We start from the raw sequence: 25,154 nt of genomic DNA, 5'->3' as shown, positions 1-25,154 counted from the left end.
AGCCCTAATTTATTCCGATTTCTGCTGTCAGTTCTAGTATATGTGCTGTACCGCATGTGGCCCATCAAGTAGTCCAAAATTGCGATTTATTAATGATAATTCCGTTTTACTTTTAATTGATATGTCATTAAGAAAAAAAATATGTGGAGAAAGCACTGTTGGCAGAAATGTAATCTAATCTGAATTTGTAATAGTTTAGAGCACGAGATGTTTCATTTTGTACCATTGAATTTAGCCCCTTTTGGGGGTTTGGGATAGACGTTGAATTTATCATAATCAGAGTTGAGACATTCATTAAGTGTGACAAACTCTTCCTGCAGCTTTTTTTATTTTAATTTTGCATTGTGCGTTTACTTGGTCATTCCTCCTGAAAATGTATTAATTGAGAACTGCTTGTTACTCTTGCCTTTGGGACGCTATACAGCAAAAGTGTCAACAATAGCTAGACAGGGTTAAAGAAACTGCCCATTTGTCTTTTTTTTTTTTTTTTTTTTTTTTTTAATTGGAGGTATTACAGAATGCACAGATCTTAGAAAAAATGCTTCATTATTTTTACTTTTTTGCAGACTGCAAGTATTTACTAAAACTGACATGGTTGAGCTACGAAGTCCTGGCTGTAAAATTATTACTTAATTATTCAGAGATTGAAAAAGAAGATTGATCTCATTGCTTAGCTCGTGTTCTGAAAGTCTTTGTTAGTGACTTCTGTTATGCTTACTTATTTTAGCTCTTGGGACGATCCATTGATCTCAATCGGTTGATTACTCAGAGAATTACTGCAGCAATGTACAGATCTCTGGAACTGGCAATTGGCCGATTTGAAAGTGAAGACATTACGTCCATTGTGGTGAGTATCGTCTTCTATCCAATGGAAAGCAACATGGACAGAATTTTTCAAGACCATTTGTCCTTTTAAGGTTCATCAACACGAACAAATAATTATCTAAATAACTCCTGACTAGCAAACGGTGTCGGACAATTGTTTCCACAGGCCGAGGATTGTGATTGAATGGTTGAATACTAATCCTTACATCGTAACATTGAACATTACATGTCTGTGTGAACACAGTACAGTGCACAATCTGAAGTGTAGATGTGTTAAATTCTTACATTTAATACTGTTTATTATGAATATATGAATTCATAAAGTATTGTACACACCTTTCCATTGATACTGTACAAAAAATTCCTGCATGTTCTGTCCCGTGAAGATGTGCTCCTGCTCAGAGAAGTCATGGGCTGCTCCTGCCGGCAATTCTCTTCTGCTCTGTCGACAGTGCGTCACTACTTTTGTCATGCTGATTGGTAGCAAAAAGCTGACAGTCAATCGGCATAATGTCAGCAGTGACTCCCCATCAACAGAGCAAGACCGCAGGAGTAAGCTGATCTATTGACTTAGATGAAGCTGTAGAATTGCCCCTGAGCCGACAAAGATCGTCCTTGGGCAGAAAAAGCAGGTAGTTGGCAACTGTCTGCTGGTATGTTTCTAGCCTCATAAGGAAAAGATAACTATTTTAATGGTATGTGCCCACAATCAGGAGCCGCTGTGGGTTTGATGCTGCTTACTTAGGTGTGACAGCATAATGGATGGCATTTCTAGAAAACCCATGCCCACTATGCGTGCATAGTCACCTGCGAATCACCCGCGGATGCTGACATGCATCGCATCTATCAAAACCGCAGCATGTCAATTTCTCTTGCGGAGACACTACACCAATAGAAGTGTATTGAATCCAGTAAATGAGCACGATTCACTGAAAACATGCAGATTTAGCTGCGTTAAATAGAAGGCAGCGCTTTGGACGCAGCAAACATACCCTGCTTCCAAAGCGCTGCTAGTTTTGGTTCATGCGCACTCGGACGAAGTGGTGAAACCAACATGTGTGCAAATTTCTACGAAATACCTCCTCAATTGTAGCCATAAAACTTTAGATGTTATAACCATTTTCACACATTGCGGGTTTGCAAAATAGATATACAATGCTTTGTAATGCAGTAGTGTAAAATCCATGCATACTACGCAGATTTGTGGCCAAATCCAAAGTAGAAAATTTCCGCCACTTGTGAAAATAGTTTAATGGGTTTGGGGGCATCTGTGCAACGTTTTTTCCTGTACTCTTGTAACCTGCATTGCTAAAATTTACACATGGTTTTACTGCAAAATTCTGCAGTTTTGTAGTTTCTCCTGAGTTTCCGCTGTGCTTGTTGTAGAACACCAGGTAATTCGCTACGTGCGGTTTTGTTGTGTAGTGAGAACAGGAGCACAGACCTTAGCCCTGTCGCAAAGAATAGAAATGTGAAATGGGCAACATTACAATCCACCTCCCCCACTTGTTCGGTACTGATAACTAGAAAGTGTTTGCCAAAGTTTGTGACCTTCATTTCACTGGAAGGGTCTGAAATATTAACTTTGTGTGAATGTTTACACTTGAACCTTGAGAAGACCTGGATTGGATGAGTGCGATGCAAGATGTCAACTGAAAGATGCTGTCCAGATATTTCTGAATGTGAACTTGTGTTCTTCCCGAAGCCATAAATAAGTGACACATTCACAACATGCAGGAAGGATGAGATTGAGTTACGTAGCAGTTGTTTTTCCAGCTGCTTTAGCTGAAATGTAAGCCCGAAGCCTTACCATGCCCTGGCCATGACTTGGATTTGTTTTTAAGACGTTTGGAATTTTCAGTCCTCTTTGAATGGGTTCGTGTGTACTTTTAGACATGCAGCAAGCGTGCGCTTCTCCGCTTAGGAAGGCGTCATCAAAGGGAGGGCTAAAGTACAGAGTGCGGCCAAGTCATGCCTCTTGTTTTTTCCTATTGAGTTTGGAGTTGTTGCTCTCCTTCACATTTCATGTGTTTTGTTTCTTCAGTGCTTAAAAAAATGTTCAAACCTCATTATGATGTTGTGACTAGTGATGAGCGCAAGTGCTCGTTATTCGAGTTTGCCTAGGGTGCTCGGGTATGTCTAACAGCGGCAAAACATGCGGGCATGGGGACTTGAACATGTCACTCAAGCAACCGCGATACTCTGCACACCCGAGTAACAAGCACTTGCACTCATCACTAGTTGTGACTTTAAGCAGATCTGTACTTTACAACTTGCATAAATCAAAAGCCAGTGACAACACGATTATGGTTTATTGCAAATACAAGGTCATGAAGGGTTGTTTGATGCTCTTCCTTTTCGTTTGGGGGAGGGTGGTACCGTAGATAACTCTGCTCCATATCCCTACCAAAACGTGTGAATGCTCTGCAAGTACCTGTCTTATTCATTAGAATTGGGTATTTCACCCAAGCTGCTGTTTGTGCAAACATCCCAACAGGAAACACAATCCTCGGCACTGCCCCCCTCATCTTTTTGTTTTTGTAAGTTATGGGCATTGTTCCTAACTTGAAAATTAAAGAGGACCTGGCGCCAGATTTTACAATATAGGCTGGCTACATACATTTTTAAACAGATCTCTTAAACTTGATAAGGCTGGTCTACTTATTGTAGAAAACCAGTTCCAATAACTGGATTATGTTTTTTGAAAGTTTAAACTCAATCTTTGCCCACCTCACCTGCTTATTGGCTCCTCAGGGCCCCTCCTCAATGTTGCTGAGACCTCACACTGCCCAGTACAAGCTGCAACTGACAGGCATGATGAGCAGAGACTGCATGCACTTGGATGTAGCAGTTCTCTCACTCTTTAGCCAAGTCTCATAAAATGCTAAAATCCTTATATTCCAGCCACCAGTCTCATCGGGTCTTAAAGGTCTATTACATATTGTACTGTTTATCATGAAATCTGGTGACAGACGTTCGTTACTATACATTTGGCTGCCTATACATCTTTCATTGCTACTATATCTTCTTCTTTACACCCTAGGAGCTAGAAGGTCTTATTGAAGTGAACCGAATGACTCATAAGTTGCTGAGCAAATACCTGACTTTGGACAGTTTTGATGCCATGTTCCGAGAAGCCAATCATAATGTTTCTGCCCCCTATGGAAGGATCACGCTACATGTTTTCTGGGAGCTCAACTATGATTTCCTCCCCAACTATTGCTATAACGGTTCCACCTACAGGTACTTTCTAATTTTAATAAACTCATATTTCTCAGAACTATTTTGCCTACGACCAAATATTATTTTTTATGCCTAAATCACGGCAGTAGGTTAGCGTTATCATTCGAGTTGAGCAAATATGTTTGGATTCGGACGCTGAATATGAATTTGCCATATTTGTGCCGTATCGGTACCTTATTCGTGCCGAATTTATGTTTGATGATTGGTTCCAAATACATTTGTTCATTTCTACATCAATTGACTACAATTACGTTCGGCTGTGTTTGTCGAATATTGCAAAAAGAATATTCGCCGCCGATCATAATCGGAACTGAATTTTGAAAAATTTGCTCAACTCTAATTATCATTAGTGCAAAGAAAGAAAAGCGGAATTACTTAAGACCACCAATTCGATTGGATTTCAGCTCTTTCAGATGCCCTTTATAAACATTGTTTTTGTAAAATGTTATGAATTTTATTTGTAGATAACCAATGTGAGAAATATTGTAATCTCAACGATACATTTGTTATTAGTGTTCAGCTGTCCAAAATTTAATTGAAGCATTGCAACATTTTTTTCCTAATGGTGTAATAAACCTAGAAATTTACTGTAAAGTAAAAAAAAAAAAAAAAAAAAAAAAAAAAGATATATAGTTGCTACAGACTAATTAACATTGAGGGCATTTTCTGCGTGATCCTGAAAGTCTTATAGAGAACCTGCAGCAAGTGAAGGAGTATATTAGAGTATACTGCCAGTCCGTATTTTCTGGTTATATGTGGTCAGGTTTACATCAGCCACCATTTCTTTAATAAGGACTCACCTTGTTTTGCTGGTATTGAGCGCAGTGTTAGAAATATAATCCCCGTTTTTGTACAGAATTGTCACCCAGTCCTATTATTATGATGGAGTTTTTGGCAAACTTTTTGATTTTCATTAGAATTACTTTGAGTCGAAAAAGTATAAATGTTCATTTCTGGCAGCACATAGCATGCATTACTTACTTGTGCTCTCACTTTACCCATCCAGGTTTGTTCGTACGGTCCTGCCTTTTTCTCAGGAAATTCAACGTGACAAGCAACCGAACGCCCAACCGCAGTACCTGTTTGGCTCCAAAGTAAGTTGTTCTCATGTGTACATGATGTGTGCAACATTCTCAGTTTAGGAGCTTCTAGAATTCCTGGTACCTCTCACATTAATGTTTGTCTTAACGGGAATCTGTCACCTCATTTTGCCGCTTTAAACTGCAGCCACCGCCACCAGGGGCTTATCTACAGCATTCTGTAATGCTGTAGATAAGCCCCCGATGTAACCTGAAAGATAAGAAAAACAAGTTAGATTATACTCACCCAGGGGCGGTCCCGATTCGGTGCGGTCCAATGGGCATCGCGGTCCGGTCCTGTGCCTCCCATCTTCTTACGATGACATCCTCTTCCTTGCTTCTGTCGCGGCTCCGGCGCAGGCGTACTGATTTGTCCTGTTGAGGGCAGAGTAAAGTACTGCAGTGCGCAGGTGCTGGGCCTCTCTGACCTTTCCCGGCGCCTGCGCACTGCAGTACTTTGCTCTGCCCTCAACAGGACAGACAAAGAACGCCTGCACAGGAGCCGCGGCAGAAGCAAGGAAGAGGACGTGGACCTGCGACGCCCATTGAACCGGGACCGCCCCTGGGTGAGTATAATCTAACTTGTTTTTCTTACTTTTCAGGTTACATCGGGGGCTTATCTAGAGCATTACAGAAGGCTGTAGATAAGCCCCTAATGGCGGTGGCCGCAGTTTATAGCGGTAAAATGAGGTGACAGATTCCCTTTAAATAGATATAATTTTTCTTGTTCCTTCTCCACAACTATTCTGGTGTTCTTATTGTTTTAACAGACCATAAATTGCTTAAACCACAGTAATCATGTTATCGGTAGGTGCACACATTCAGGTGTTTGTAGCTGTAAATTGCACAGGAAAAACTGCTTAAAATCCTTGCATTTTTCACAAGCATTTTTGCTGTGTATTTCCCCCCACTCATTAGTATGGGTGAAATCTGCCTCAGAAACGCTGTAAGAATTGACAAACTGCAGATTGGAATCTGAAGGAAATCTGCGAGGAAAATCTAAGCAATGCGTCCATGAGACTTCAGGAATCGCATTCACTTTGCCGGTACTGTAAAACGCTTCGTATTTTCTGCACCAAATTCATGCGGAAAAAATGCAACAAATCTCATATGGAAAGAGCTAAAGAAAAAAAAAAACTTATTTTGTTTCTCCAGTTTTTATGCAGAACTGTGCCTCCATGGTAACAGACAACCATTAGTTTGACCATTTAGTAGGATAACAAATCATGGAGGACAGGTAGAAAAGGTCAGACCTTGCTTCATGTTTCATTCTAGATGCCTAGAAAGACACTAACCCCTTCCCATCATTTGCCATAAGCATACTGCGGAGGTCTGTGCGGATGCACGGAGTGGCCTCCGGAGCCAAATCACACATACCACAGACTACCACCTGGAACTGCTGATTTGTGTCAGTTTAACATTTTAGATAGTGTCTAAGTGGTTAAACATTGAGCAAACAGGCCATCCCTGCACGTGTTGCGGCTGTCAAACAACCGCGGGGATTCGAACATATTTTTTGAGCCTTCCAAAGTCACTCGGTTATTACCCGAACATGGTCGGATAACACCTTATCCCAGCCCGTTCACTCATCACCAAATTCTAGTGTTCTAGCCCCCTAAAAAAATGGTTAATAAAATGTTACATCCGCCCATTCCATACAATAAAATAAAGATATACGGTATCGCCTGGAAACATCCACAACTGCCGCATTATTTATGTCATATGGTAAGTGCCCTAAAAAATTGTGCCAATCTGAATGGACTGTTGTTCAGGGCAAGCGTTGGTCCAGCCGCTGTCTTGGATGTATTGCTAATATTGGTTTAACTACTTTTTGGGAAAAGCCTCCTTATTTTGGTATCCTACCACCTCCCCCTCTTTCTAGAGTTTTTAATTAAGATTTTTACTTTTTTTTTTGCAAGCATTCGGACATACTGTGCAATGATTTCATTCAGACTGCAGTTTGATATATTTATTAAATACAGAAATACACTCCATAAAAGCATTCCCACATTAGTGACTATTGCGGGTCTGCGATGTGATATTTACATTATAATTGTTTATTGTGGCATCAGTTGCTCCCCAAATATTGTAAGGGATGCCTTAGGTGTGCAGCAATATTGGGGGATCTACCTTATGCAATGCTTTAATCCTCTGCTTGTCAGTGGTTAGATAGATATATTATATACATATAGATATAGCCTGGCCTGAAATAGTTTAATAATTTTTAATGCATTGCTTCAAATCCTCACCTCTAATCCTGTCACTAAACAGTGTGTAGTACAAGTTGGCTGACTACAAAGTAGAACTCTGTTCTTATGAAGCATTATGTACGGTATATGTATGCAGGATTGATCCGAGATCATAAAGGAAGCCTTAATCTGTTCTTTCTAAAGTAACACATTCACAAAGGCGAGCATGGGGATGAATGCTTCAGATCGGGGACACCAAATCCTCTCGGCCACACACAAGTGTTGGTTCGTGTGGAGGGCAAGGTCCTTTCGAATGGCAAGTAAGATGTATAGCTTTCATTGCCCCGAGGCACATGAGATGACGGTATTTATTGCCAGTTACAAGAACGTATCATGTACTGCGTTCACGACACTGAGGCTGCTGTATAGCAGTTCTTCTTATTTTCTTTAACTACACTGTTACCACAATTATTTGTTTTCCCTTTTTTCAAATGTCCCTGTTACCTTTGATCTTTATCTCCTGCGGGTTTCACATAATTATTATTAATGTCCTTAATAGTGATACTCTTCCACCATTGCATTCTGCGGTTATCTAGGGAAACAAGCAGCAAAAAAAAAAACATGAAAAAAAGCCAAACTTATATCTGGATGATGATCAAGCAAAGAGTAACAAGAGTTGGAAACTGCTTTAATAGTGTTGACTGGGTAATGGAGAAGGGGAAATTCTCACTTTTATAGTATTCTGGCCTAAAGCATTTATTACCTGTACACTGGGTGCTATGAGGTTATTACTACTATTATTTTTTTGCTTTTATTATTACTGCTGGGATCCCACCTACCTCCAGAGTGGAGACCCCCCCCATAAATTGCAGCTAGGACTGTGAGAGGAGCTGCAGTCGCACATGGGTCCTACTGTAACTCATGGTAAGAGACCAGTTCCTCACGTGACTGTATCTGAGAGATTATGTGTGCTCCTCTCCATTTTCGAGATCTGTATTTGCTGCCAGTGTATGAGGCCACTCTTCTCTGTACATTCTCAGCATTCCTATAGGTATCTAGCCCTGTTCTCACGCGGTTGTGTCCAGTCAGTGCAATGCTCTGCAAGCAAAACCGCCTTGGCTCCAAATGGATACATTGTAACAAAACACCTGCCTTAAGCAGTTGCTGCAGTTTAGCCTGGGTACAATAGTTTTGTCTTCTCAGCTGACAGCAGGTGAAGCAGTGTGTGGATTTCTAACCTTGAGTGTTTGCCTCCAAAAATCTTAAAATGATCAGGAATTGAAACACGATTTAATCTACAGTACATAAATGAAGAGTTCTCCAACTTTAATAGGGACTGTCGTTAGTTTGTGAGTTAAGCCTGACCCCTTCTTTGTTTCTGTACCAGTCATTACACAGAAAGGCTTAGTCATTGAAATGAGAAAGCCTGCCCCCTTCATTGCAATACTGACATAGGGAGGGGAAATAAGCTCCCTGCCGAACATTGGGACATTGCTGCACATGTCATGCTTATTATTACTGAGTTCTATTAATTTGCATTTTCAAAACCTCTAACTTTGTGTTGCCAGACAACCCCCTTAAGTCCTAGGTACAAATAACTAGAAAGCCCTTTTATGTTAACAAGCATTTCCTAAAAAAAAAAAAAAATCAACATGATCTTATATTCACCATGAGATGTAATGAAGCTCTTTGAGGCCTTTCTTATTTCACTGGTTGGCTTGGTGACACTTGGAGTAATGTCTAGATGTTGTCCCCAGTATTCCATGGTGTGTAAATGAAGTGGGATGCAGAAATACTTGGCACTCATATAAGTGTATTCAAGAAGTTCTTTTTTGAATGTATTGAATGTAGAAATTCTAGAAAAACAAGAGACGTTTCAGTCAATACCTGACCTTCACCAGTCATCTGGATAGAGGAGATCTATGTGGCAGCGCGCTGTGTGGGAGTCTGCAGTGTCCACTGCTGAGACAGGAAGCGCCCTGTGGGCACTGCAGACCCTCACACAGCGCGCTGCCACCTAGATCTGATGACTGATGAAGGTCAGGTCAAGTATTGACCGAAACGTCTCTTGCTTTTCTAGAATTTCCGCATTCAATAAATAACTTCTTGAATACCCCGACATGAGTTCCAAGTATTTCCACATCACAGTGACGGATTTGTTTGTCCTACTGGTGCTCCACCAGAATCCCAGAAGTTCTGTGTTTCCCTAATTGCTGTAAATGAGGTGGAGCCAGTCTTTGATATCACTTACCGCCCTAGTGCATTTTGTAATGCCTATCTAACTCTGTGAATAGTTCCTAGAACATACTGCACATGTCTGATGCTGTAGTTTTGACTATTATATATACCAATGTAAAGTTGACAGTAAAACAAAATACAGAATGGTCAGAACGTGATCGATTACTCTTGCGTACGCATCATATATACCAGCATGCATTTACTCCATTGTCATGTATATGATCACTTCACTTCTACTGGTTGTATAGCTAGCTCCTCATTACGAGTAAGGCTATTGGTTTCTTCAGCAGTTAATGGATCTTTGATGGTTGGGGCCACATGGCTCCCATCTGTATTTGCCTCTTCTCTCTTGTCCTCATTGACAGGTAGCAGACTTGGCTTTTCATAATTCTCGTCTGGATTCTCATCTTTTACCCAGGCTTGCCGCTTGTCCATGTCATTACTTTCTACATTCTGTGCCCTTGCACGTTCTTGACGTTTGCGCCACCATATATGAAGGCAGCCATAGAGAAGGATGCAAGCTATTATAAGGAGTATGATGCTGCTTGTGAGCCAAATGCCTAAAGCAAGATCCTTTTTCTTACTGTTGACTGAAGACGGATCTTGTGCTAAAGTATGAAAGATCTTGCATTGGTCACTGGTGGGGTTGGCAGACTGACATGTCACACACAGAATATATGTTGTCAGAGGGGTGAGGTTTTCAACAATATAGAATGTCCGGCTGCCAGGAATCCTCTCTTGTCTTTGAAAGTGTTCTCGAGAGTATCCAGACATCATTGTGTTAAAGTTAGACTGGTACATGATACTGTAGAAGCTGTCGACACAGCTGGGAATTGTTGGCCAGAGGACCATGGCTGTGTTGGCAGTGACGTTCTGAACAGCGATTACCATTGTAATGTTCTAGATTCCTTCAGTACTGAGATGCCAGCCAAAATCTAAAAACAAAAAGTAAACACTTATTTATCTGGCATTAAACCACCTGCTTCAAAATAAGCCTTATAAGACAAAGACTATGTGCACACAACATTTTGTGATGTTCAAAAACTGTAAATTTGACAATGGAAACTGCTTTAGGAAACAATTTCTTTTTAGAATTTTTCATTCCCTAATGTAGTTTTGAAGAGTCTTGGAAGAGGTGTTTTCCTAATTTTAGTTTTTACAGCCTTTTAATTGGTCAGTACCTAGGTTAGAGCAGATTCCATAAGGAGCCACTTTAAAGATGGGACGTGCATCGGTTTTCCAACCAAGCCTTTTTCAATAAGTGAAGCAGAAAATAACACTCAAAGATTAATCCTACTTACAGCAAAGCAGCACAATAAAAATTAATTAGAAGAGGTTTTTTTAGATACAATCGTAGTTGTATGAATGCTAATGGATTTTCAATTTAAAGGGAAATTGACAGCTGATACATGTTACACATTCCACTGGCAGAATGGCGGTGTTCTTAAATTCAGCCCTCAAATGCGTGTTATAAAAATGATCACGCGTGTGTGCGTATATATCGGTGTGTGTGTGTGTATGTATACCTCCGAGTATTTTAGTGTTCAGAAATTTAGTTTTCATCACCCGCAGCTGAATGATTTACAGCTATTAGCCAGGCTGAGTACATGTGGGGATTGCTTAGCAACCAGGCAACCGCCACATGTATTCAAGCCATCTAACAGCCGTAAATCATTCAGCTGCGGTGATGAAAACTAAATCTCCGAACACTAAAAAATACTTGGTCACCCGAGCGTGCTCGGGAAAACCGAAGCAATGAGCATACTCGCTCATCACAAATATATATTACAGACCAAAAGTTTGGACACGCCTTCTCATTTAAAGATTTGTCTGTATTTTCATGACTATGACAATTGTACATTCACACTGAAGGCATCAAAACTATGAATCAACACATGTGGGATTATATACTTAATTTCAGTTGTTTCACACTTTTTTGTTATGTCTTATATTCTAGGTTCTTCAAAGTAGCCACCTTTTCCTTTGATGACTGCTTTGCACACTCTTGGCATTCTCTTGATGAGCTTCAAGAGGTAGTCACCGGGAATGTTCTTCCAACAATCTTGAAGGAGTTCCCAGAGATGCTTAGCACTTGTTGGCCCTTTTGCCTTCATTCTGCGGTCCAGCTCATCCCAAAACATCTCGATTGGGTTCAGGTCTGGTGACTGTGGAGGCCAGGTCATCTGGCGTAGCACCCCATCACTCTCCTTCTTGGTCAGATAGCCCTTACACAGCCTGGAGGTGTGTTTGGGGTCATTGTCCTGTTGAAAAATAAATGATGGTCCAACTAGACGCAAACCGGTTGGAATAGCATGCCGCTGCAAGATGCTGTGGTAGCCATGCTGGTTCAGTATGCCTTCAATTTTGAATAAATCCCCAACAGTGTCACCAGCAAAGCACCCCCACACCATCACACCTCCTCCTCCATGCTTCACGGTGGGAACCAGGCATGCAGAGTCCATCCATTCACCTTTTCTGCGTCGCACAAAGGCACGGTGGTTGGAACCAAAGATCTCAAATTTGGACTCATCAGACCAAAGCACAGATTTCCACTGGTCTAATGTCCATTCCTTTTGTTTTTTAGCCTAAACAAGTCTCTTCTGCTTGTTGCCTGTCCTTAGCAGTGGTTTCCCAGCAGCTATTTTACCATGATGGCCTGCTGCACAAAGTCTCATCTTAACAGTTGTAGAGATGTGTCTGCTGCTAGAACTCTGTGTGGCATTGACCTGGTCTCTAATCTGAGCTGCTGTTAACCTGCGATTTCTGAGGCTGGTGACTCGCATAAACTTATCCTCAGAAGCAGAGGTGACTCTTGGTCTTACTTTCCTGGGGAGGTCCTCATGTGAGCCAGTTTCTTTGTAGCGCTTGATGGTTTTTGCCACTGCACTTGGGGACACTTTCAAAGTTTTCCCAATTTTTCGGACTGACTGACCTTCATTTCTTAAAGTTATGAGGGCCATTCGTTTTTCTTTACTTAGCTGCTTTTTTCCTGCCATAATACTGATACAAATTCTAACAGTCTATTCAGTAGGACTATCAGCTGTGTATCCACCAGACTTCTGCAAAACACAACTGATGGCCCAACACCATTTATAAGGCAAGAAATCCCACTTATTAAACCTGACAGGGCACACCTGTGAAGTGAAAACCATTCCCGGTGACTACCTCTTGAAGCTCATCAAGAGAATGCCAAGAGTGTGGCTACTTTGAAGAACCTAGAATATAAGATAATTTCAGTTGTTTCACACTTTTTTGTTAAGTATATAATTCCACATGTGTTAATTCATAGTTTTGATGCCTTCAGTGTGAATTTAGAATTTTCATAGTCATGAAAATACAGAAAAATCTTTAAATGAGAAGGTGTGTCCAAACTTTTGGTCTGTACTGTATATGTGTATATATTTGTGTATGTGTGTGTGTGTGTGTGTGTATATATGTGTGTGTGTGTGTGTGTGTATGTATATATATATATATATATATATATATATATATATATATATATATATATATATATATATCTATCTCACAAAATCAGAATATCGTCAAAAAGTTATCTCAGTTCTTCACCAAATAAATTAAACTCCTATTAGATTCATTTGATTCATTATAAGCAGAATGATCTATTTCATGTGTTTATTTCTGTTAATGTTGATGATTATGGCTTAAAGCCAATGAAAACGCAAAAGTCATTATCTCAGTAAATTAGAATAATTAACAAAAAACACCTGCAAAGGCTTCATAAGCGTTTAAAAATATCCCTTAGTCTGTTTGAGTAGGCTCAAAAAATCATGGGGAAGACTGCTGACTTGATAGATGTCCAGAAGGCAGTCATTGACACACACTCCACAAGGAGGGTATGCCTCAAAAAGTCATTGCTAAAGAAGTTGGCTGTTCAGAGTGTTGTATCCAATCCTATTAATGGAAAATTGAGTGAAAGGAAAAAGGGAGGTCGAAAAAGGTGCACAAGCGACCGGGATAACTGCAGCCTTGAAAGGATTGTTCAGAAAAGGACATTCAAAAATTTGGGGGAGATTCACAAGGAGTGGACTGATGCTGGGGTCATTGCTTCAAGAGCCAACACATACAGTTGTATTCAGGACATGGGCTACAAGTGCCGCATTCCTTGTGTGAAGCCACTCATGTCCAATAGACAACACCAGAAGCATCTTATCTGGGCCAAGGAGAAAAAGAACTGGACTGGTGCTCAGTGGTCCAAGGTGTTGTTTTCAGATGAAAGTACATTTTCATTTTATTTGGAAAACGAGGTCCCAGAGTCTGGAGGAAGAGTAGAGAGACCACAATCCAAGCTACTTGAGGTCTAGTGTGAAGTTTCCACAATCGGTGATGGTTTCGGGAGCCATGTCATCTGCTGGTATAGGTCCACTGTGTTTTATCAAGACCAAAGTCAGCACAGCCGTCTACCAGGAAATTTAAGAGCACTTCATGCTTCCCTCTGTCAGCAAGCTTTTTGGAGATGGAAATTTTATTCTCCAGCAGGACTTGGCACCTGTCCACACTGCCAAAAGTACCAATTCCTGGTTTTAAAAACCAGCAGTATCACTGTGCCTGATTGGCCAGAAAACTCACCTGACCTTAGACCCATAGATAATCTATGGGGTATTGTCAAGAGGAAGATGAGACACCAGACCCATCAATGCAGACGAGCTGAAGGCTGCTATCAAAGCAACCTGGTCTTCCATAACACCTCAGCAGTGCCACAGGCTGATCGCCTCCATGCCACGCCCGCCGCATTGATACAGTAATTGATGCAAAAGGAGCCCCGACCAAGTATTGAGTGCATTTACTGAACATACATTTTAGTAGGCCAACATTTCAGATTTTAAAATCATATTTCAAGCTGGTGTTATAAAGTATTCTAATTTACTTAGATAATGACTTTGAGCTTTCATTGGCTGTAAGCCATAATCATCAACATTAACAGAAATAAACATTTGAAATGGATCACTCTGTTTGTAATGACTCTATCATATATGTGTTTCACTTTTTGTATTGAAGAATTGAAATAAATTATCTGTGATATTCTAAATTTGTGAGAAGACCCTGTGTGTGTATGTATGTGTGTGTGTGTGTGTATGTACATGTATGTATGTATGTATGTATGTATGTGTGATATACAGTACAGACCAAAAGTTTGGACATACCTTCTCATTTAAAGATTTTTCTGTATTTTCATGGCTATGAAAATTGTACATTCACACTGAAGGCATCAAAACTATGAATTAACACATGTGGAATTATATACTTAACAAAAAAGTGTGAAACAACTGAAATTGTCTTATATTCTAGGTTCTTCAAAGTAGCCACCTTTTGCTTTGATGACTGCTTTGCACACTCTTGGCATTCTCTTGATGAGCTTCAAGATGTAGTCACCGGACATGGTTTTCACTTCACAGGTGTGCCCTGTCAGGTTTAATAAGTGGTATTTCTTACCTTATAAATGGGGTTGGGACCATCAGTTGTGTTGTGCAGAAGTCTGGTGGATACACAGCTCATAGTCTTACTGAATAGACTGTTAGAATTTGTATTATGGCAAGAAAAAAGCAGCTAAGAAAAATGAGTAGCCATCATTACTTTAAGAAATGAAGGTCAGTCAGTCCGAAAAATTGGGCAAACTTTGAAAGTGTCCTCAAGTGCAGTGGCAAAAACCATCAAGCGCTACAAAGAAACTGGCTCACATGAGGACTGCCCCAGGAAAGGAAGACCAAGAGTCACCTCTGCTTCTGAGGATAAGTTTATCCGAGTCACCAGCCTCAGAAATCGCAGGTTAACAGCAGCTCAGATTAGAGACCAGGTCAATGCCACACAGAGTTCTAGCAGCAGTCACATCTCTACAACAACAGTTAAGAGGAGACCTTGTGCAGCAGGCCTTCATGGTAAAATAGCTGCTAGGAAACCACTGCTAAGGACCGGCAACAAGCAGAAGAGACTTGTTTGGGCTAAAGAACTCAAGGAATGAATATTAGACCAGAGGAAATCTGTGCTTTGGTCTTATGAGTCCAAATTTGAGATCTTTGGTTCCAACCACCGTGTCTTTGTGCGATGCAGAAAAGGTGAACGGATGGACTCTACATGCCTGGTTCCCACCGTGAAGCATGGAGGAGGAGGTGTGATGGTGGTTCGTTGGTGACACTGTTGGGAATTTATTCAAAATTGAAAAATTTTTAGAATTGAGAGTCCTCAGTAGTTGATACCTTTTAATGGCTAACTGAAAAGATGGTAACAAAGTGCAAGCTTTCGAGACTACACAGGTCTCTTCATCAGGCAAAGACTAAAACAAATTCTGAAGAATCACATATTTATGCACAACAGCATAGAAATAAAAAGGGGGAAAAACCATGGATAAGACAAGTGACATGAAGCATAATTACCATGGGTGATAAACAGTTATGTCCATAGATATTGGGCCAGTTCTTAGATAAGGATTGTTTTATTGGGGTCTCTGTTGTGATGACCCCACATGGTCTGAGGGGCAAATTCCTTAGTTGATGTAAAAAGACATAAATCCGTGCGACACATTCATTCCTGCAGTGAAAGTGTCAAAGGTCGTCATCAGTTTATATTCCCAGACTCTTCTGTCTCTCTGGGATTTGAAGCTACCTTTGAACACAAGTAATTTCATGTCCATAATGTATGATTTGGGAGGCAAAAATGTATTGCCACAGGTAGATCCATTCTTTTTTCTCTTATTGTGTGCAGAATTTGTTTTAGTCTTTGCCTGATGAAGAGACCTGTGTAGTCTCGAAAGTTTGCAATTTCTTACCATCTTTTCAGTTAGCCATTAAAAGGTATCAACCACTGAGGACTCTCAATTCTAAATATTTTTCTATCTACTGGCTAACACGGTACCCAGATATATTTCTTTCCTGTTTCAAAATTGAAGGCATACTGAACCAGCATGGCAATCACAGCATATTGCAGCAGCATGCTATTCCAAAAAAAAAATAAAAATCAGACAGCGCTCAGATGCCGTCCGAGTGCAGAGTCTGTTTTTCAGACTGTTAGATATAAGAAAATATTGCCATTTTTAACTTTTTTTTTTTTTTACAATTAAAGTAGGGTTTTTTTCTTCACATTACAAAAAAAAATCTTTGGCGACACTTAGAAATCTGATAAAACTGGGACTGGTTTTCTCATATGTAGAAAAAACCTGACATCTGAATGAGGAATTCTGGTGAATTAATTAAGCAAGCTCCAGTCACCCTGCACCCCATCACTGCCAGACATGTTTCTGACATTAGATTGAGTTGTAACCTGAACAATTTTGCATCTGCATATTATGAGTCCTCCTATTAATAAGATAAATACATCACTATGTAATCCTTTTTACGCGGTCTGTAAAATCCGCTCACCAGAAGACCACCCCTTTGACAAGAGCCAGATTTCAGTTGACAGATTTTCAGCTCTACCATACATGGCCATCTTTTTTTGACTACCCCCTAAAAGACCACTTTTCAATGCAACCTATGGTCGTCTAAAAAAGGTTTTGCAGTGTTTCATTGGAGTTCCGTACATTTTACAGTCACCCATTTCTATGATTCTATCAAAGGGGGACAGAATATAAGGGAATCTTCCGGGCACTAGATAGCTGTTGTTTTTGTTGCACTATCCTCCTCTCATACATTACTTTTTTAGTATTCTTTGACCTGAAATTCCACTGTAAATGTTTATCTTGCGAATGGTGAAGCGCATCTTATTTTAGCCTTCTAGAAATAGATCCATTATACTTATTGCATTACGCTAGGTATTCTCTCCAGAGCCCACACTGATGGCAGAGACAAAGTTATGGTCAGACAGCTGCAATAAAGGGCTAAGCCGGTGGGCTCTATGGCAGCGTTCTCCCCAGATACAGCTGTGTGCGCAGAAGAAACCTCCGGACTTCAGTGTTGTTATTCGGCTTTCAGAAGCTGATATTGCTTTATTACGTTATGTCTGCTGTTTGCTATTAATACACCAGGACATGGTTATTATCTGCTCATAAGCTTTGCAGAGGAAACGCATTATTACTGCTTTAGCAGACCTATTCTCTCCGTCCACATGGACACGGTCTCCGATACCAGAGCTCCGCACACAACGAGGTCATTCTATCAGTTGCGTAAACTCATTATGCACAGTACAGGTTTAATTAGGCACAGTACAGGTTTAATTAGGCTCCACATATTACTAAATGGAATGAGTAACACCTATAAATGAGCAGAAAAATAAAATCTGGAAAATCAGTATTTCTGAGATTCAGAATCCGTTTTTAATTGTCGTTGTCCAAGTTAAAAAGTAATTGCCTACCTGGGACGTGCCGCCAGAAGTGAACTTGTGCAGAATGATGGCGCCGGTCTCACGGCTCGCTGCTATAGATTGGATGTGATGTGCACCTGTGGCTTATCAGGTCCTGCATTCCTCAGTCTGCCAGCTCCCTGTGCCCGTCACTTGTGTTCCCGTCCTCCAGAGACACTGCTGAAACGATTCCTTTGTCTCTGCTGCATGAATTCACATGTGAGCGCATATTCCCCGAGTGCTCTGTTGCCTTGGTTTTTAAAAGACATAAAAAGATTATTATTTTTTTTTTTCTTTCAACCCTCCCCCCTCTTCAGCTCGTCTCTCACTCGCCTTCTGTCCTCTCTTCTCCTTTAGGGAGAGTGCTGAACTCTAGAACTGCCCCCTTCTCTTTGAGATCATCCCCAGACTCACTGGAACGAGCTGGCATTAGGATAGGACAGATTTTCTTTTCAGGGCAATCCACTACTAGGGGGTCTGCCGACTGGTGGTGGGCATCTTCTAATTTTATACATAATCCCTTATTGCTCTTGGCTTATTAATCTTCCCTGCACACATGTAGATAATTTCTCTATTTTCTCTTCTGTAGCATCCAAATGTGCAACAGTTAGGAAGTAGGGATATTAAACAGTCATCCCGACCGATGCGTGTGTACATTTCTTATTGATTTAAGCATAATGATTTTTTTTTTTTAAGTTTAGGGAAAAATATCCTCCTAAATCACTACTGTACTCGCATATCACGGTACTCCTGAATCGCGCTACCATGGCGACTGGGGCCACCGGTGCGCTGCAGTGGTGATATGGGAACAGCGAACAGACTGGCTCAGGACTAGTGGTGTGATCGGGCTAGGCCAGCGAGTGAACTGTACAGAAGTTGGAATAGAATATTTATAATCATGTCATGATAGTAGAAAACATGAACGACTCCCACTAATATGGGCTTTTTTGCTTTGGTTACTGCTTTTTTATGCAGTTTTTCCATAATTATGTATTGAAGGGATTGTTTGGCTTATTTGATATCTTCTTATTACTTTTTTTATTAAAAGGGAACCATCCATTACATTTTTACATAACATAGAAGTGGTATCTGTGTTGGCATTTGTTGCTCAATAATAAACATACCTTTTTTGTAGATAGCTAATGAGAAATCAAGTGTGGAAGCCATATACAAATTGAGCTGGAAGTGCAGTTGGGGCATGTCAGTACGGTTGGGGCATGTCGCTGCGGTTGGGGCATGTCGCTGCAGTTGGGGCATGTCGCTGCGGTTGGGGCATGTCGCTGCGGTTGGGGCAAGTCGCTGCGGTTGGGGCATGTCGGTGCGGTTGGGGCATGTCGCTGCGGATGGGGCATGTCGGTGCGGTTGGGGCGTGCCGCTGCGGTTGGGGCGTGTCGGTGCGGTTGGGGCATGTCGCTGCGGTTGGGGCATGTCGCTGCGGTTGGGGCGTGTCGCTGCGGTTGGGGCGTGTCGCTGCGGTTGGGGCGTGTCGCTGCGGTTGGGGCGTGTCGCTGCGGTTGGGGCGTGTCGGTGCGGTTGGGGCGTGTCGCTGCGGTTGGGGCGTGTCGCTGCGGTTGGGGCGTGTCGCTGCGGTTGGGGCGTGTCAGTACGGTTGGGGCGTGTCGCTGCGGTTGGGGCGTGTCGCTGCGGTTGGGGCATGTCGCTGCGGTTGGGGCATGTCGCTGCGGTTGGGGCATGTCGGTGAACTTGGACTGTCTCTTTTGACTGACATCCAGCCTGTGTGTCAATTCAATTTATTTTCCATGAAGGGGTTATCCAGGACTTATATTTTTGCTATGGCGCTAAACACTAACAGGCAGGTAGTTGCTAACTATTTGTCTGTTCTGTCTGGCAGCTATCTGTGGCTCAAAATGGTCACAGACCTCTCCTTCCGGTGAATCTGTGGCTCCCGCTGGCATCACGTCAACCGAGCAGTGTCTTTTGTTTCGCTCCACTCTGTTGACTGGGTATGTCAACAAATGTCCTCCTGATTGACAGCCGGCTTCCCACAGAATTGCCAGCTGAGCCTGTGCAGAACAGCCAGGTTAGCAACTACCTACCTGTTAATTCTTAACCCCAGACACAAGAATAACAAAAGCCCTAGATTACATCATTGTTTATGAGCTGGGTTATTATTGGGCATGTGCCAATGATGTTGGCAGGAAGAAGACAAGGATGAGGGAGAACTGAAACTCTGTGAAAGGAAGAAAAAGGTTTCTAAAAAGGTTCAATATTGATGATCTGTCCTTAGGATAAGCCATCAGTATCAGATCGGTGGGAGTCAGACATCCAGCACTACACCAATCAGCGAGAATTTATGGGATATAGGCATTAAATGGAGCTAAACCGCACAGCTCTTTTTAATGTGTAGTGTTTACTGCCAAGAACTGCAGTTCAGCTCTTTTCCACAGGGCCAGTCATTGCAAAATATTGTAGATTTTCATATATTTTCACACCTTTTGAGGTTGTGGCATTTAAACTTATTTATATAAATGGGAGTCTCCCTAATACTACATCACTAACGTGTAAAGAGAAGAAAAGTTTAGATGCTACCTGTAAAAAATTGATATGGAAGATATTTTTCGTGTTACTTAACCCCTTCCCGACCTTTGACGCATACGCTGCATCATGAAAGTCTGTGCCAATCCGACCTATGACGCAGCGTATGCGTCATGGAATGATCGCGTCCCTGCAGATCGGGTGAAGGGGTTAACTCCCATTTTACCCGATCTGCAGAGACAGGGGGAGTGGTGCTTCAGCCCAGGGGGGGTGGCTTCACCCCCCCGTGGCTACGATCGCTCTGATTGGCTGTTGAAAGTGAAACTGCCAATCAGAGCGATTTGTAATATTTCACCTAAAAAAATGGTGAAATATTACAATCCAGCCATGGCCGATGCTGCAATATCATCGGCCATGGCTGGAAATACTTAAGTGACCCCCCCACACCCACCGATCGCCCCCCCAGTCCTCCGTTATGGGGTCCGGTCCCCTCCGTCCGCCTGCCGGCTCCCCCGTCCTCCTGTCCGCTCCCTCCTTGTTTGAATTCACCCCCCCCCCTGTGGTCCGATCACCCCCCCTGTGCTCCAGTCCACCTTCCCACCACCCCTTCATACTTACCGATCCTCCCGGTGTCCGTACGTCTCCTCGCTGGGCGCCGCCATCTTCCAATAAAAAAAAAAACCGTACATACTCACATTTCAGTGTCCTTCAGGTCCCTTGCCGTCTGCTTCCCGCTCTGACTGTCTGCCGGCCAGAAAGTGAGAGCACAGCACAGCAGTGACGTCACCGCTGCGCTCTGCTCTCACTGTACGGCGGCACTCAGTCAGAGCAGGAAGCAGACGGCAAGGGACCTGAAGGACACCGAAATGTGAGTATGTACGTTTTTTTTTTTTTACTTTTACGCTGGTAACCACGGTAAACATCGGGTTACTAAGCGCGGCCCTGCGCTTAGTAACCCGATGTTTACCCTGGTTACCCGGGACCTTGGCATCGTTGGTCGCTGGAGAGCGGTCTGTGTGACAGCTCCCCAGCGACCACACAACGACTTTCCAACGATCACGGCCAGGTCGTATCGCTGGTCATGAACGTTGGTAAATCGTTATGTGAGACGGTACCCTTAGGGTTGGAATTAGGGCTAGGGTTGGAAATAGGGTTAAGATTAGGCTTGTGGTTAGGGTTAAGGATAGGGTTAGGGTTGTGTTGGGGTTACAGTTGTGGGTAGGGTTGGGATTAGGGTTAGGATTAGGGTTGGATTTAGGGTTACGGGTGTGTTGGGGTTAGGGTTGTGGTTAGGGGTGTGTTGGGGTTAGGGTTGTGATTAGGGTTATGGCTACAGTTGGGATTAGGGTTAGGGGTGTGTTGGGGTTAGTGTTGAAGTTAGAATTGAGGGGTTTCCACTGTTTAGGCACATCAGGGGTCTCCAAACGCAACATGGCGCCACCATTGATTTCAGCCAATCTTGCGTTCAAAAAGTCAAATGGTGCGCCCTCCCTTCCAAGCCCCGACGTGCGCCCAAACAGTGGTTTACCCCCACATATGGGATACCAGCGTACTCAGGACAAACTGGGCAACAACTATTGGGGTCCAATTTCTCCTGTTACCCTTGCAAAAATAAAAAATTACTTGCTAAAACATAATTTTTGAGGAAAGAACAATTATTTTTTATTTTCATGGCTCTACGTTATAAACTTATGTGAAGCACTTGGGGGTTGAAAGTGCTCACCACACATCTAGATAAGATCCTTTTGGGGTCTAGTTTCCAAAATGGGGTCACTTGTGGGGTGTTTCTACTGTTTAGGCACATCAGGGGCTCTGCAAATGCAACGTGACGCCCGCAGACCATTCCATCAAAGTCTGCATTTCAAATGTCACTACTTCCCTTCCAAGCCCTGACGTGCGCCCAAACAGTGGTTTACCCCCACATATGGGGTACCAGCATACTCACAACAAACTGGGCAACAAATATTGGGGTCCAATTTCTCCTGCTACCCTTGTGAAAAAAAAATTGCTTGCTAAAACATCTTTTTTGAGGACAGAAAAATGATTTTTTATTTTCACGGCTCTGCGTTGTAAACTTCTGTGAAGCACTTGGGGGTTGAACGTGCTCACCACACATCTAGATAAGTACTTTGGGGGGTCTAGTTTCCAAAATGGCGTCACTTAGGGGGGGTTTCTACTGTTTAGGCACATCAGGGGCTCTGCAAATGCAACGTGACGCCCGCAGACCATTCCATCAAAGTCTGCATTTCAAATGTCACTACTTCCCTTCCGAGCCCTGACATGCGCCCAAACAGTGGTTTACCCCCACATATGAGGTATCAGCGTACTCACAACAAACTGGGCAACAAATATTGGGGTCCAATTTCTCCTGTTACCCTTGTGAAAATAAACAATTGCTTGCTAAAACATCTTTTTTGAGGAAAGAAAAATGATTTTTTATTTTCACGGCTCTGCGTTGTAAACTTCTGTGAAGCACTTGGGGGTTGAACGTGCTCACCACACATCTAGATAAGTTCCTTGGGGGGTCTAGTTTCCAAAATGGGGTCAATTGTGGGGGGTTTCTACTGTTTAGGCACATCATGGGCTCTGCAAACGTAACATGATTCCCGCAGACCATTCCATCAAAGTCTGCATTCCAAATCGTCACTACTTCCCTTCCGAGCCCCGGCATGTGCCCAAACAGTGGTTTACCCCCACATATGGGGTATCAGCGTACTCAGGAGAAACTGGACAACAACTTTTGGGGGCCAATTTCTCCTGTTACCCTTGGGAAAATAAAAAATTGTGGGTTAAAAAATCATTTTTGAGGAAAGAAAAATATTTTTTTATTTTCATGGCTCTGCGTTATAAACTTCTGTGAAGCACTTGGGGGTTCAAAGTGCTCACCACACATCTAGATTAGTTCCTTGGGAGGTCTAGTTTCCAAAATGGGGTCACTTGTGCAGGAGCACCAATGTTTAGGCACACAGGGGCTCTCCAAACGCGACATGGTGTCCGCTAATGATTGAAGCTAATTTTTCATTCAAAAAGCCAAATGGCGTGCCTTCCCTTCCGAGCTCTGCCGTGCGCCCAAACAGTGGTTTACCCCCACATATGGGGTATCATCGTACTCAGGACAAACTGGACAACAACATTTGGGGTCCAATTTCTCCTATTATCCTTGGGAAAATAAAAAACTCCGGGCTAAAAATCATTTTTGAGGAAAGAAAAATAATTTTTTTATTTTCATGGCTCTGCGTTATAAACTTCTGTGAAGCACCTGGGGGTTTTAAGTGCTCACTATGCATCTAGATTAGTTTCTTGGGGGGTCTAGTTTCCAAAATGGGGTCACTTGTAGGGGAGCTCCGATGTTTAGGCACACAGGGGCTCTCCAAACGCGACATGGTGTCCACTAACGATTGGAGCTAATTTTCCATTCAAAAAGTCAAATGGCGCGCCTTCCCTTCCGAGCCTTGCCGTGCACCCAAACAGTGGTTTACCCCCACATAAGAGGTATCGGCGTACTCAGGAGAAATTGCCCAACAAATTTTAGGATCCATTTTATCCTGTTGCCCATGTGAAAATGAAAAAATTGAGGCTAAAAGAAATTTTGTGTGAAAAAAAAGTACTTTTTCATTTTTACGGATCAATTTGTGAAGCACCTGAGGGTTTAAAGCGCTCACTATGCATCTAGATAAGTTCCTTGGGGGGTCTAGTTTCCAAAATGGGGTCACTTGTGGGGGAGCTCCAATGTTTAGGCACACGGGCTCTCCAAACGCGACATGGTGTCCACTAACGATTGGAGCTAATTTTCCATTCAAAAAGTCAAATGGCGCGCCTTCCCTTCCGAGCCTTGCCGTGCACCCAAACAGTGGTTTACCCCCACATATGAGGTATCGGCGTACTCAGGAGAAATTGCCCAACAAATTTTAGGATCCATTTTATCCTGTTGCCCATGTGAAAATGAAAAAATTGAGGCTAAAAGAAATTTTGTGTGAAAAAAAAGTACTTTTTCATTTTTACGGATTAATTTGTGAAGCACCTGGGGGTTTAAAGTGCTCACTATGCTTCTAGATAAGTTCCTTGGGGGGTCTAGTTTCCAAAATGGGGTCACTTGTGGGGGAGCTCCAATGTTTAGGCACACGGGGGCTCTCCAAACGCGACATGGTGTCTGCTAAAGATTGGAGCCAATTTTTCATTCAAAAAGTCAAATGGAGCTCCTTCCCTTCCGAGCCCTGCCGTGCGCCCAAACAGTGGTTTACCCCCACATATGAGGTATCAGCGTACTCAGGACAAATTGGACAACAACATTCGTGGTCCAGTTTCTCCTTTTACCCTTGGGAAAATAAAAAAATTGTTGCGAAAAGATCATTTTTGTGACTGAAAAGTTAAATGTTAATTTTTCCCCTCCATGTTGCTTCTGCTGCTGTGAAACACCTGAAGGGTTAATAAACTTCTTGAATGTGGTTTTGAGCACCTTGAGGGGTGCAGTTTTTAGAATGGTGTCACTTTTGGGTATTTTCAGCCATATAGAACCCTCAAACTGACTTCAAATGTGAGGTGGTCCCTAAAAAAAATGGTTTTGTAAATTTTGTTGTAAAAATGAGAAATTACTGGTCAAATTTTAACCCTTATAACTTCCTAGCAAAATAAAAATTTGTTTCCAAAATTGTGCTGATGTAAAGTAGACATGTGGGAAATGTTATTTATTAACTATTTTGTGTCACATAACTCTCTGGTTTAACAGAATAAAAATTCAAAATGTGAAAATTGCAAAATTTTCAAATTTTTCGCCAAATTTCCGTTTTTTTCACAA

At 42.2% G+C, this 25,154-nt stretch overlaps 2 protein-coding genes across 5 annotated transcripts in view; one reads left to right on the top strand and one right to left on the bottom strand.

The window, feature by feature from the left end:
* The window catches only part of LOC143816490 (cytoplasmic FMR1-interacting protein 1), a 124,924-nt gene that overhangs the window by 66,723 nt on the left and 33,047 nt on the right, over positions 1-25,154 (top strand). For all 3 annotated transcript variants that reach the window (XM_077296930.1, XM_077296932.1, XM_077296931.1), the window contains exons 21-23: positions 728-847; positions 3,869-4,068; positions 5,075-5,162. In XM_077296930.1, coding sequence (XP_077153045.1) covers positions 728-847; positions 3,869-4,068; positions 5,075-5,162 — 408 coding nt within the window. The remainder of the gene's footprint in view (positions 1-727; positions 848-3,868; positions 4,069-5,074; positions 5,163-25,154) is intronic.
* FNDC9 (fibronectin type III domain containing 9) lies at positions 7,102-18,217 on the bottom strand. Of its 2 annotated transcripts, none has more exons than XM_077296892.1 (2): positions 17,876-18,217; positions 7,102-10,509 (listed from the first exon to the last, which is right to left on the bottom strand). In XM_077296892.1, exon 2 carries the CDS (start codon positions 10,463-10,465, stop codon positions 9,797-9,799), a length of 669 nt encoding a protein of 222 aa, XP_077153007.1. In that variant the 5' UTR covers positions 10,466-10,509; positions 17,876-18,217; the 3' UTR covers positions 7,102-9,796. The 2 variants fall into 2 exon arrangements, with proteins under 2 accessions (XP_077153007.1, XP_077153008.1); XM_077296893.1 differs by lacking the exon at positions 17,876-18,217 and adding an exon at positions 11,550-11,687.

Source organism: Ranitomeya variabilis, chromosome 3, assembly GCF_051348905.1.
Source record: "Ranitomeya variabilis isolate aRanVar5 chromosome 3, aRanVar5.hap1, whole genome shotgun sequence".
Classification (NCBI taxonomy): domain Eukaryota; kingdom Metazoa; phylum Chordata; class Amphibia; order Anura; family Dendrobatidae; genus Ranitomeya; species Ranitomeya variabilis.
Note: the sequence above shows the minus strand (reverse complement) of the source record. Positions and strands in the feature narration are given on the sequence as shown.

Bases quoted from the DNA above. Each gene is read 5' to 3' on its own strand.
- FNDC9 (XM_077296892.1), bottom strand. From the start codon at position 10,465: ATGGTAATCGCTGTTCAGAACGTCACTGCCAACACAGCCATGGTCCTC.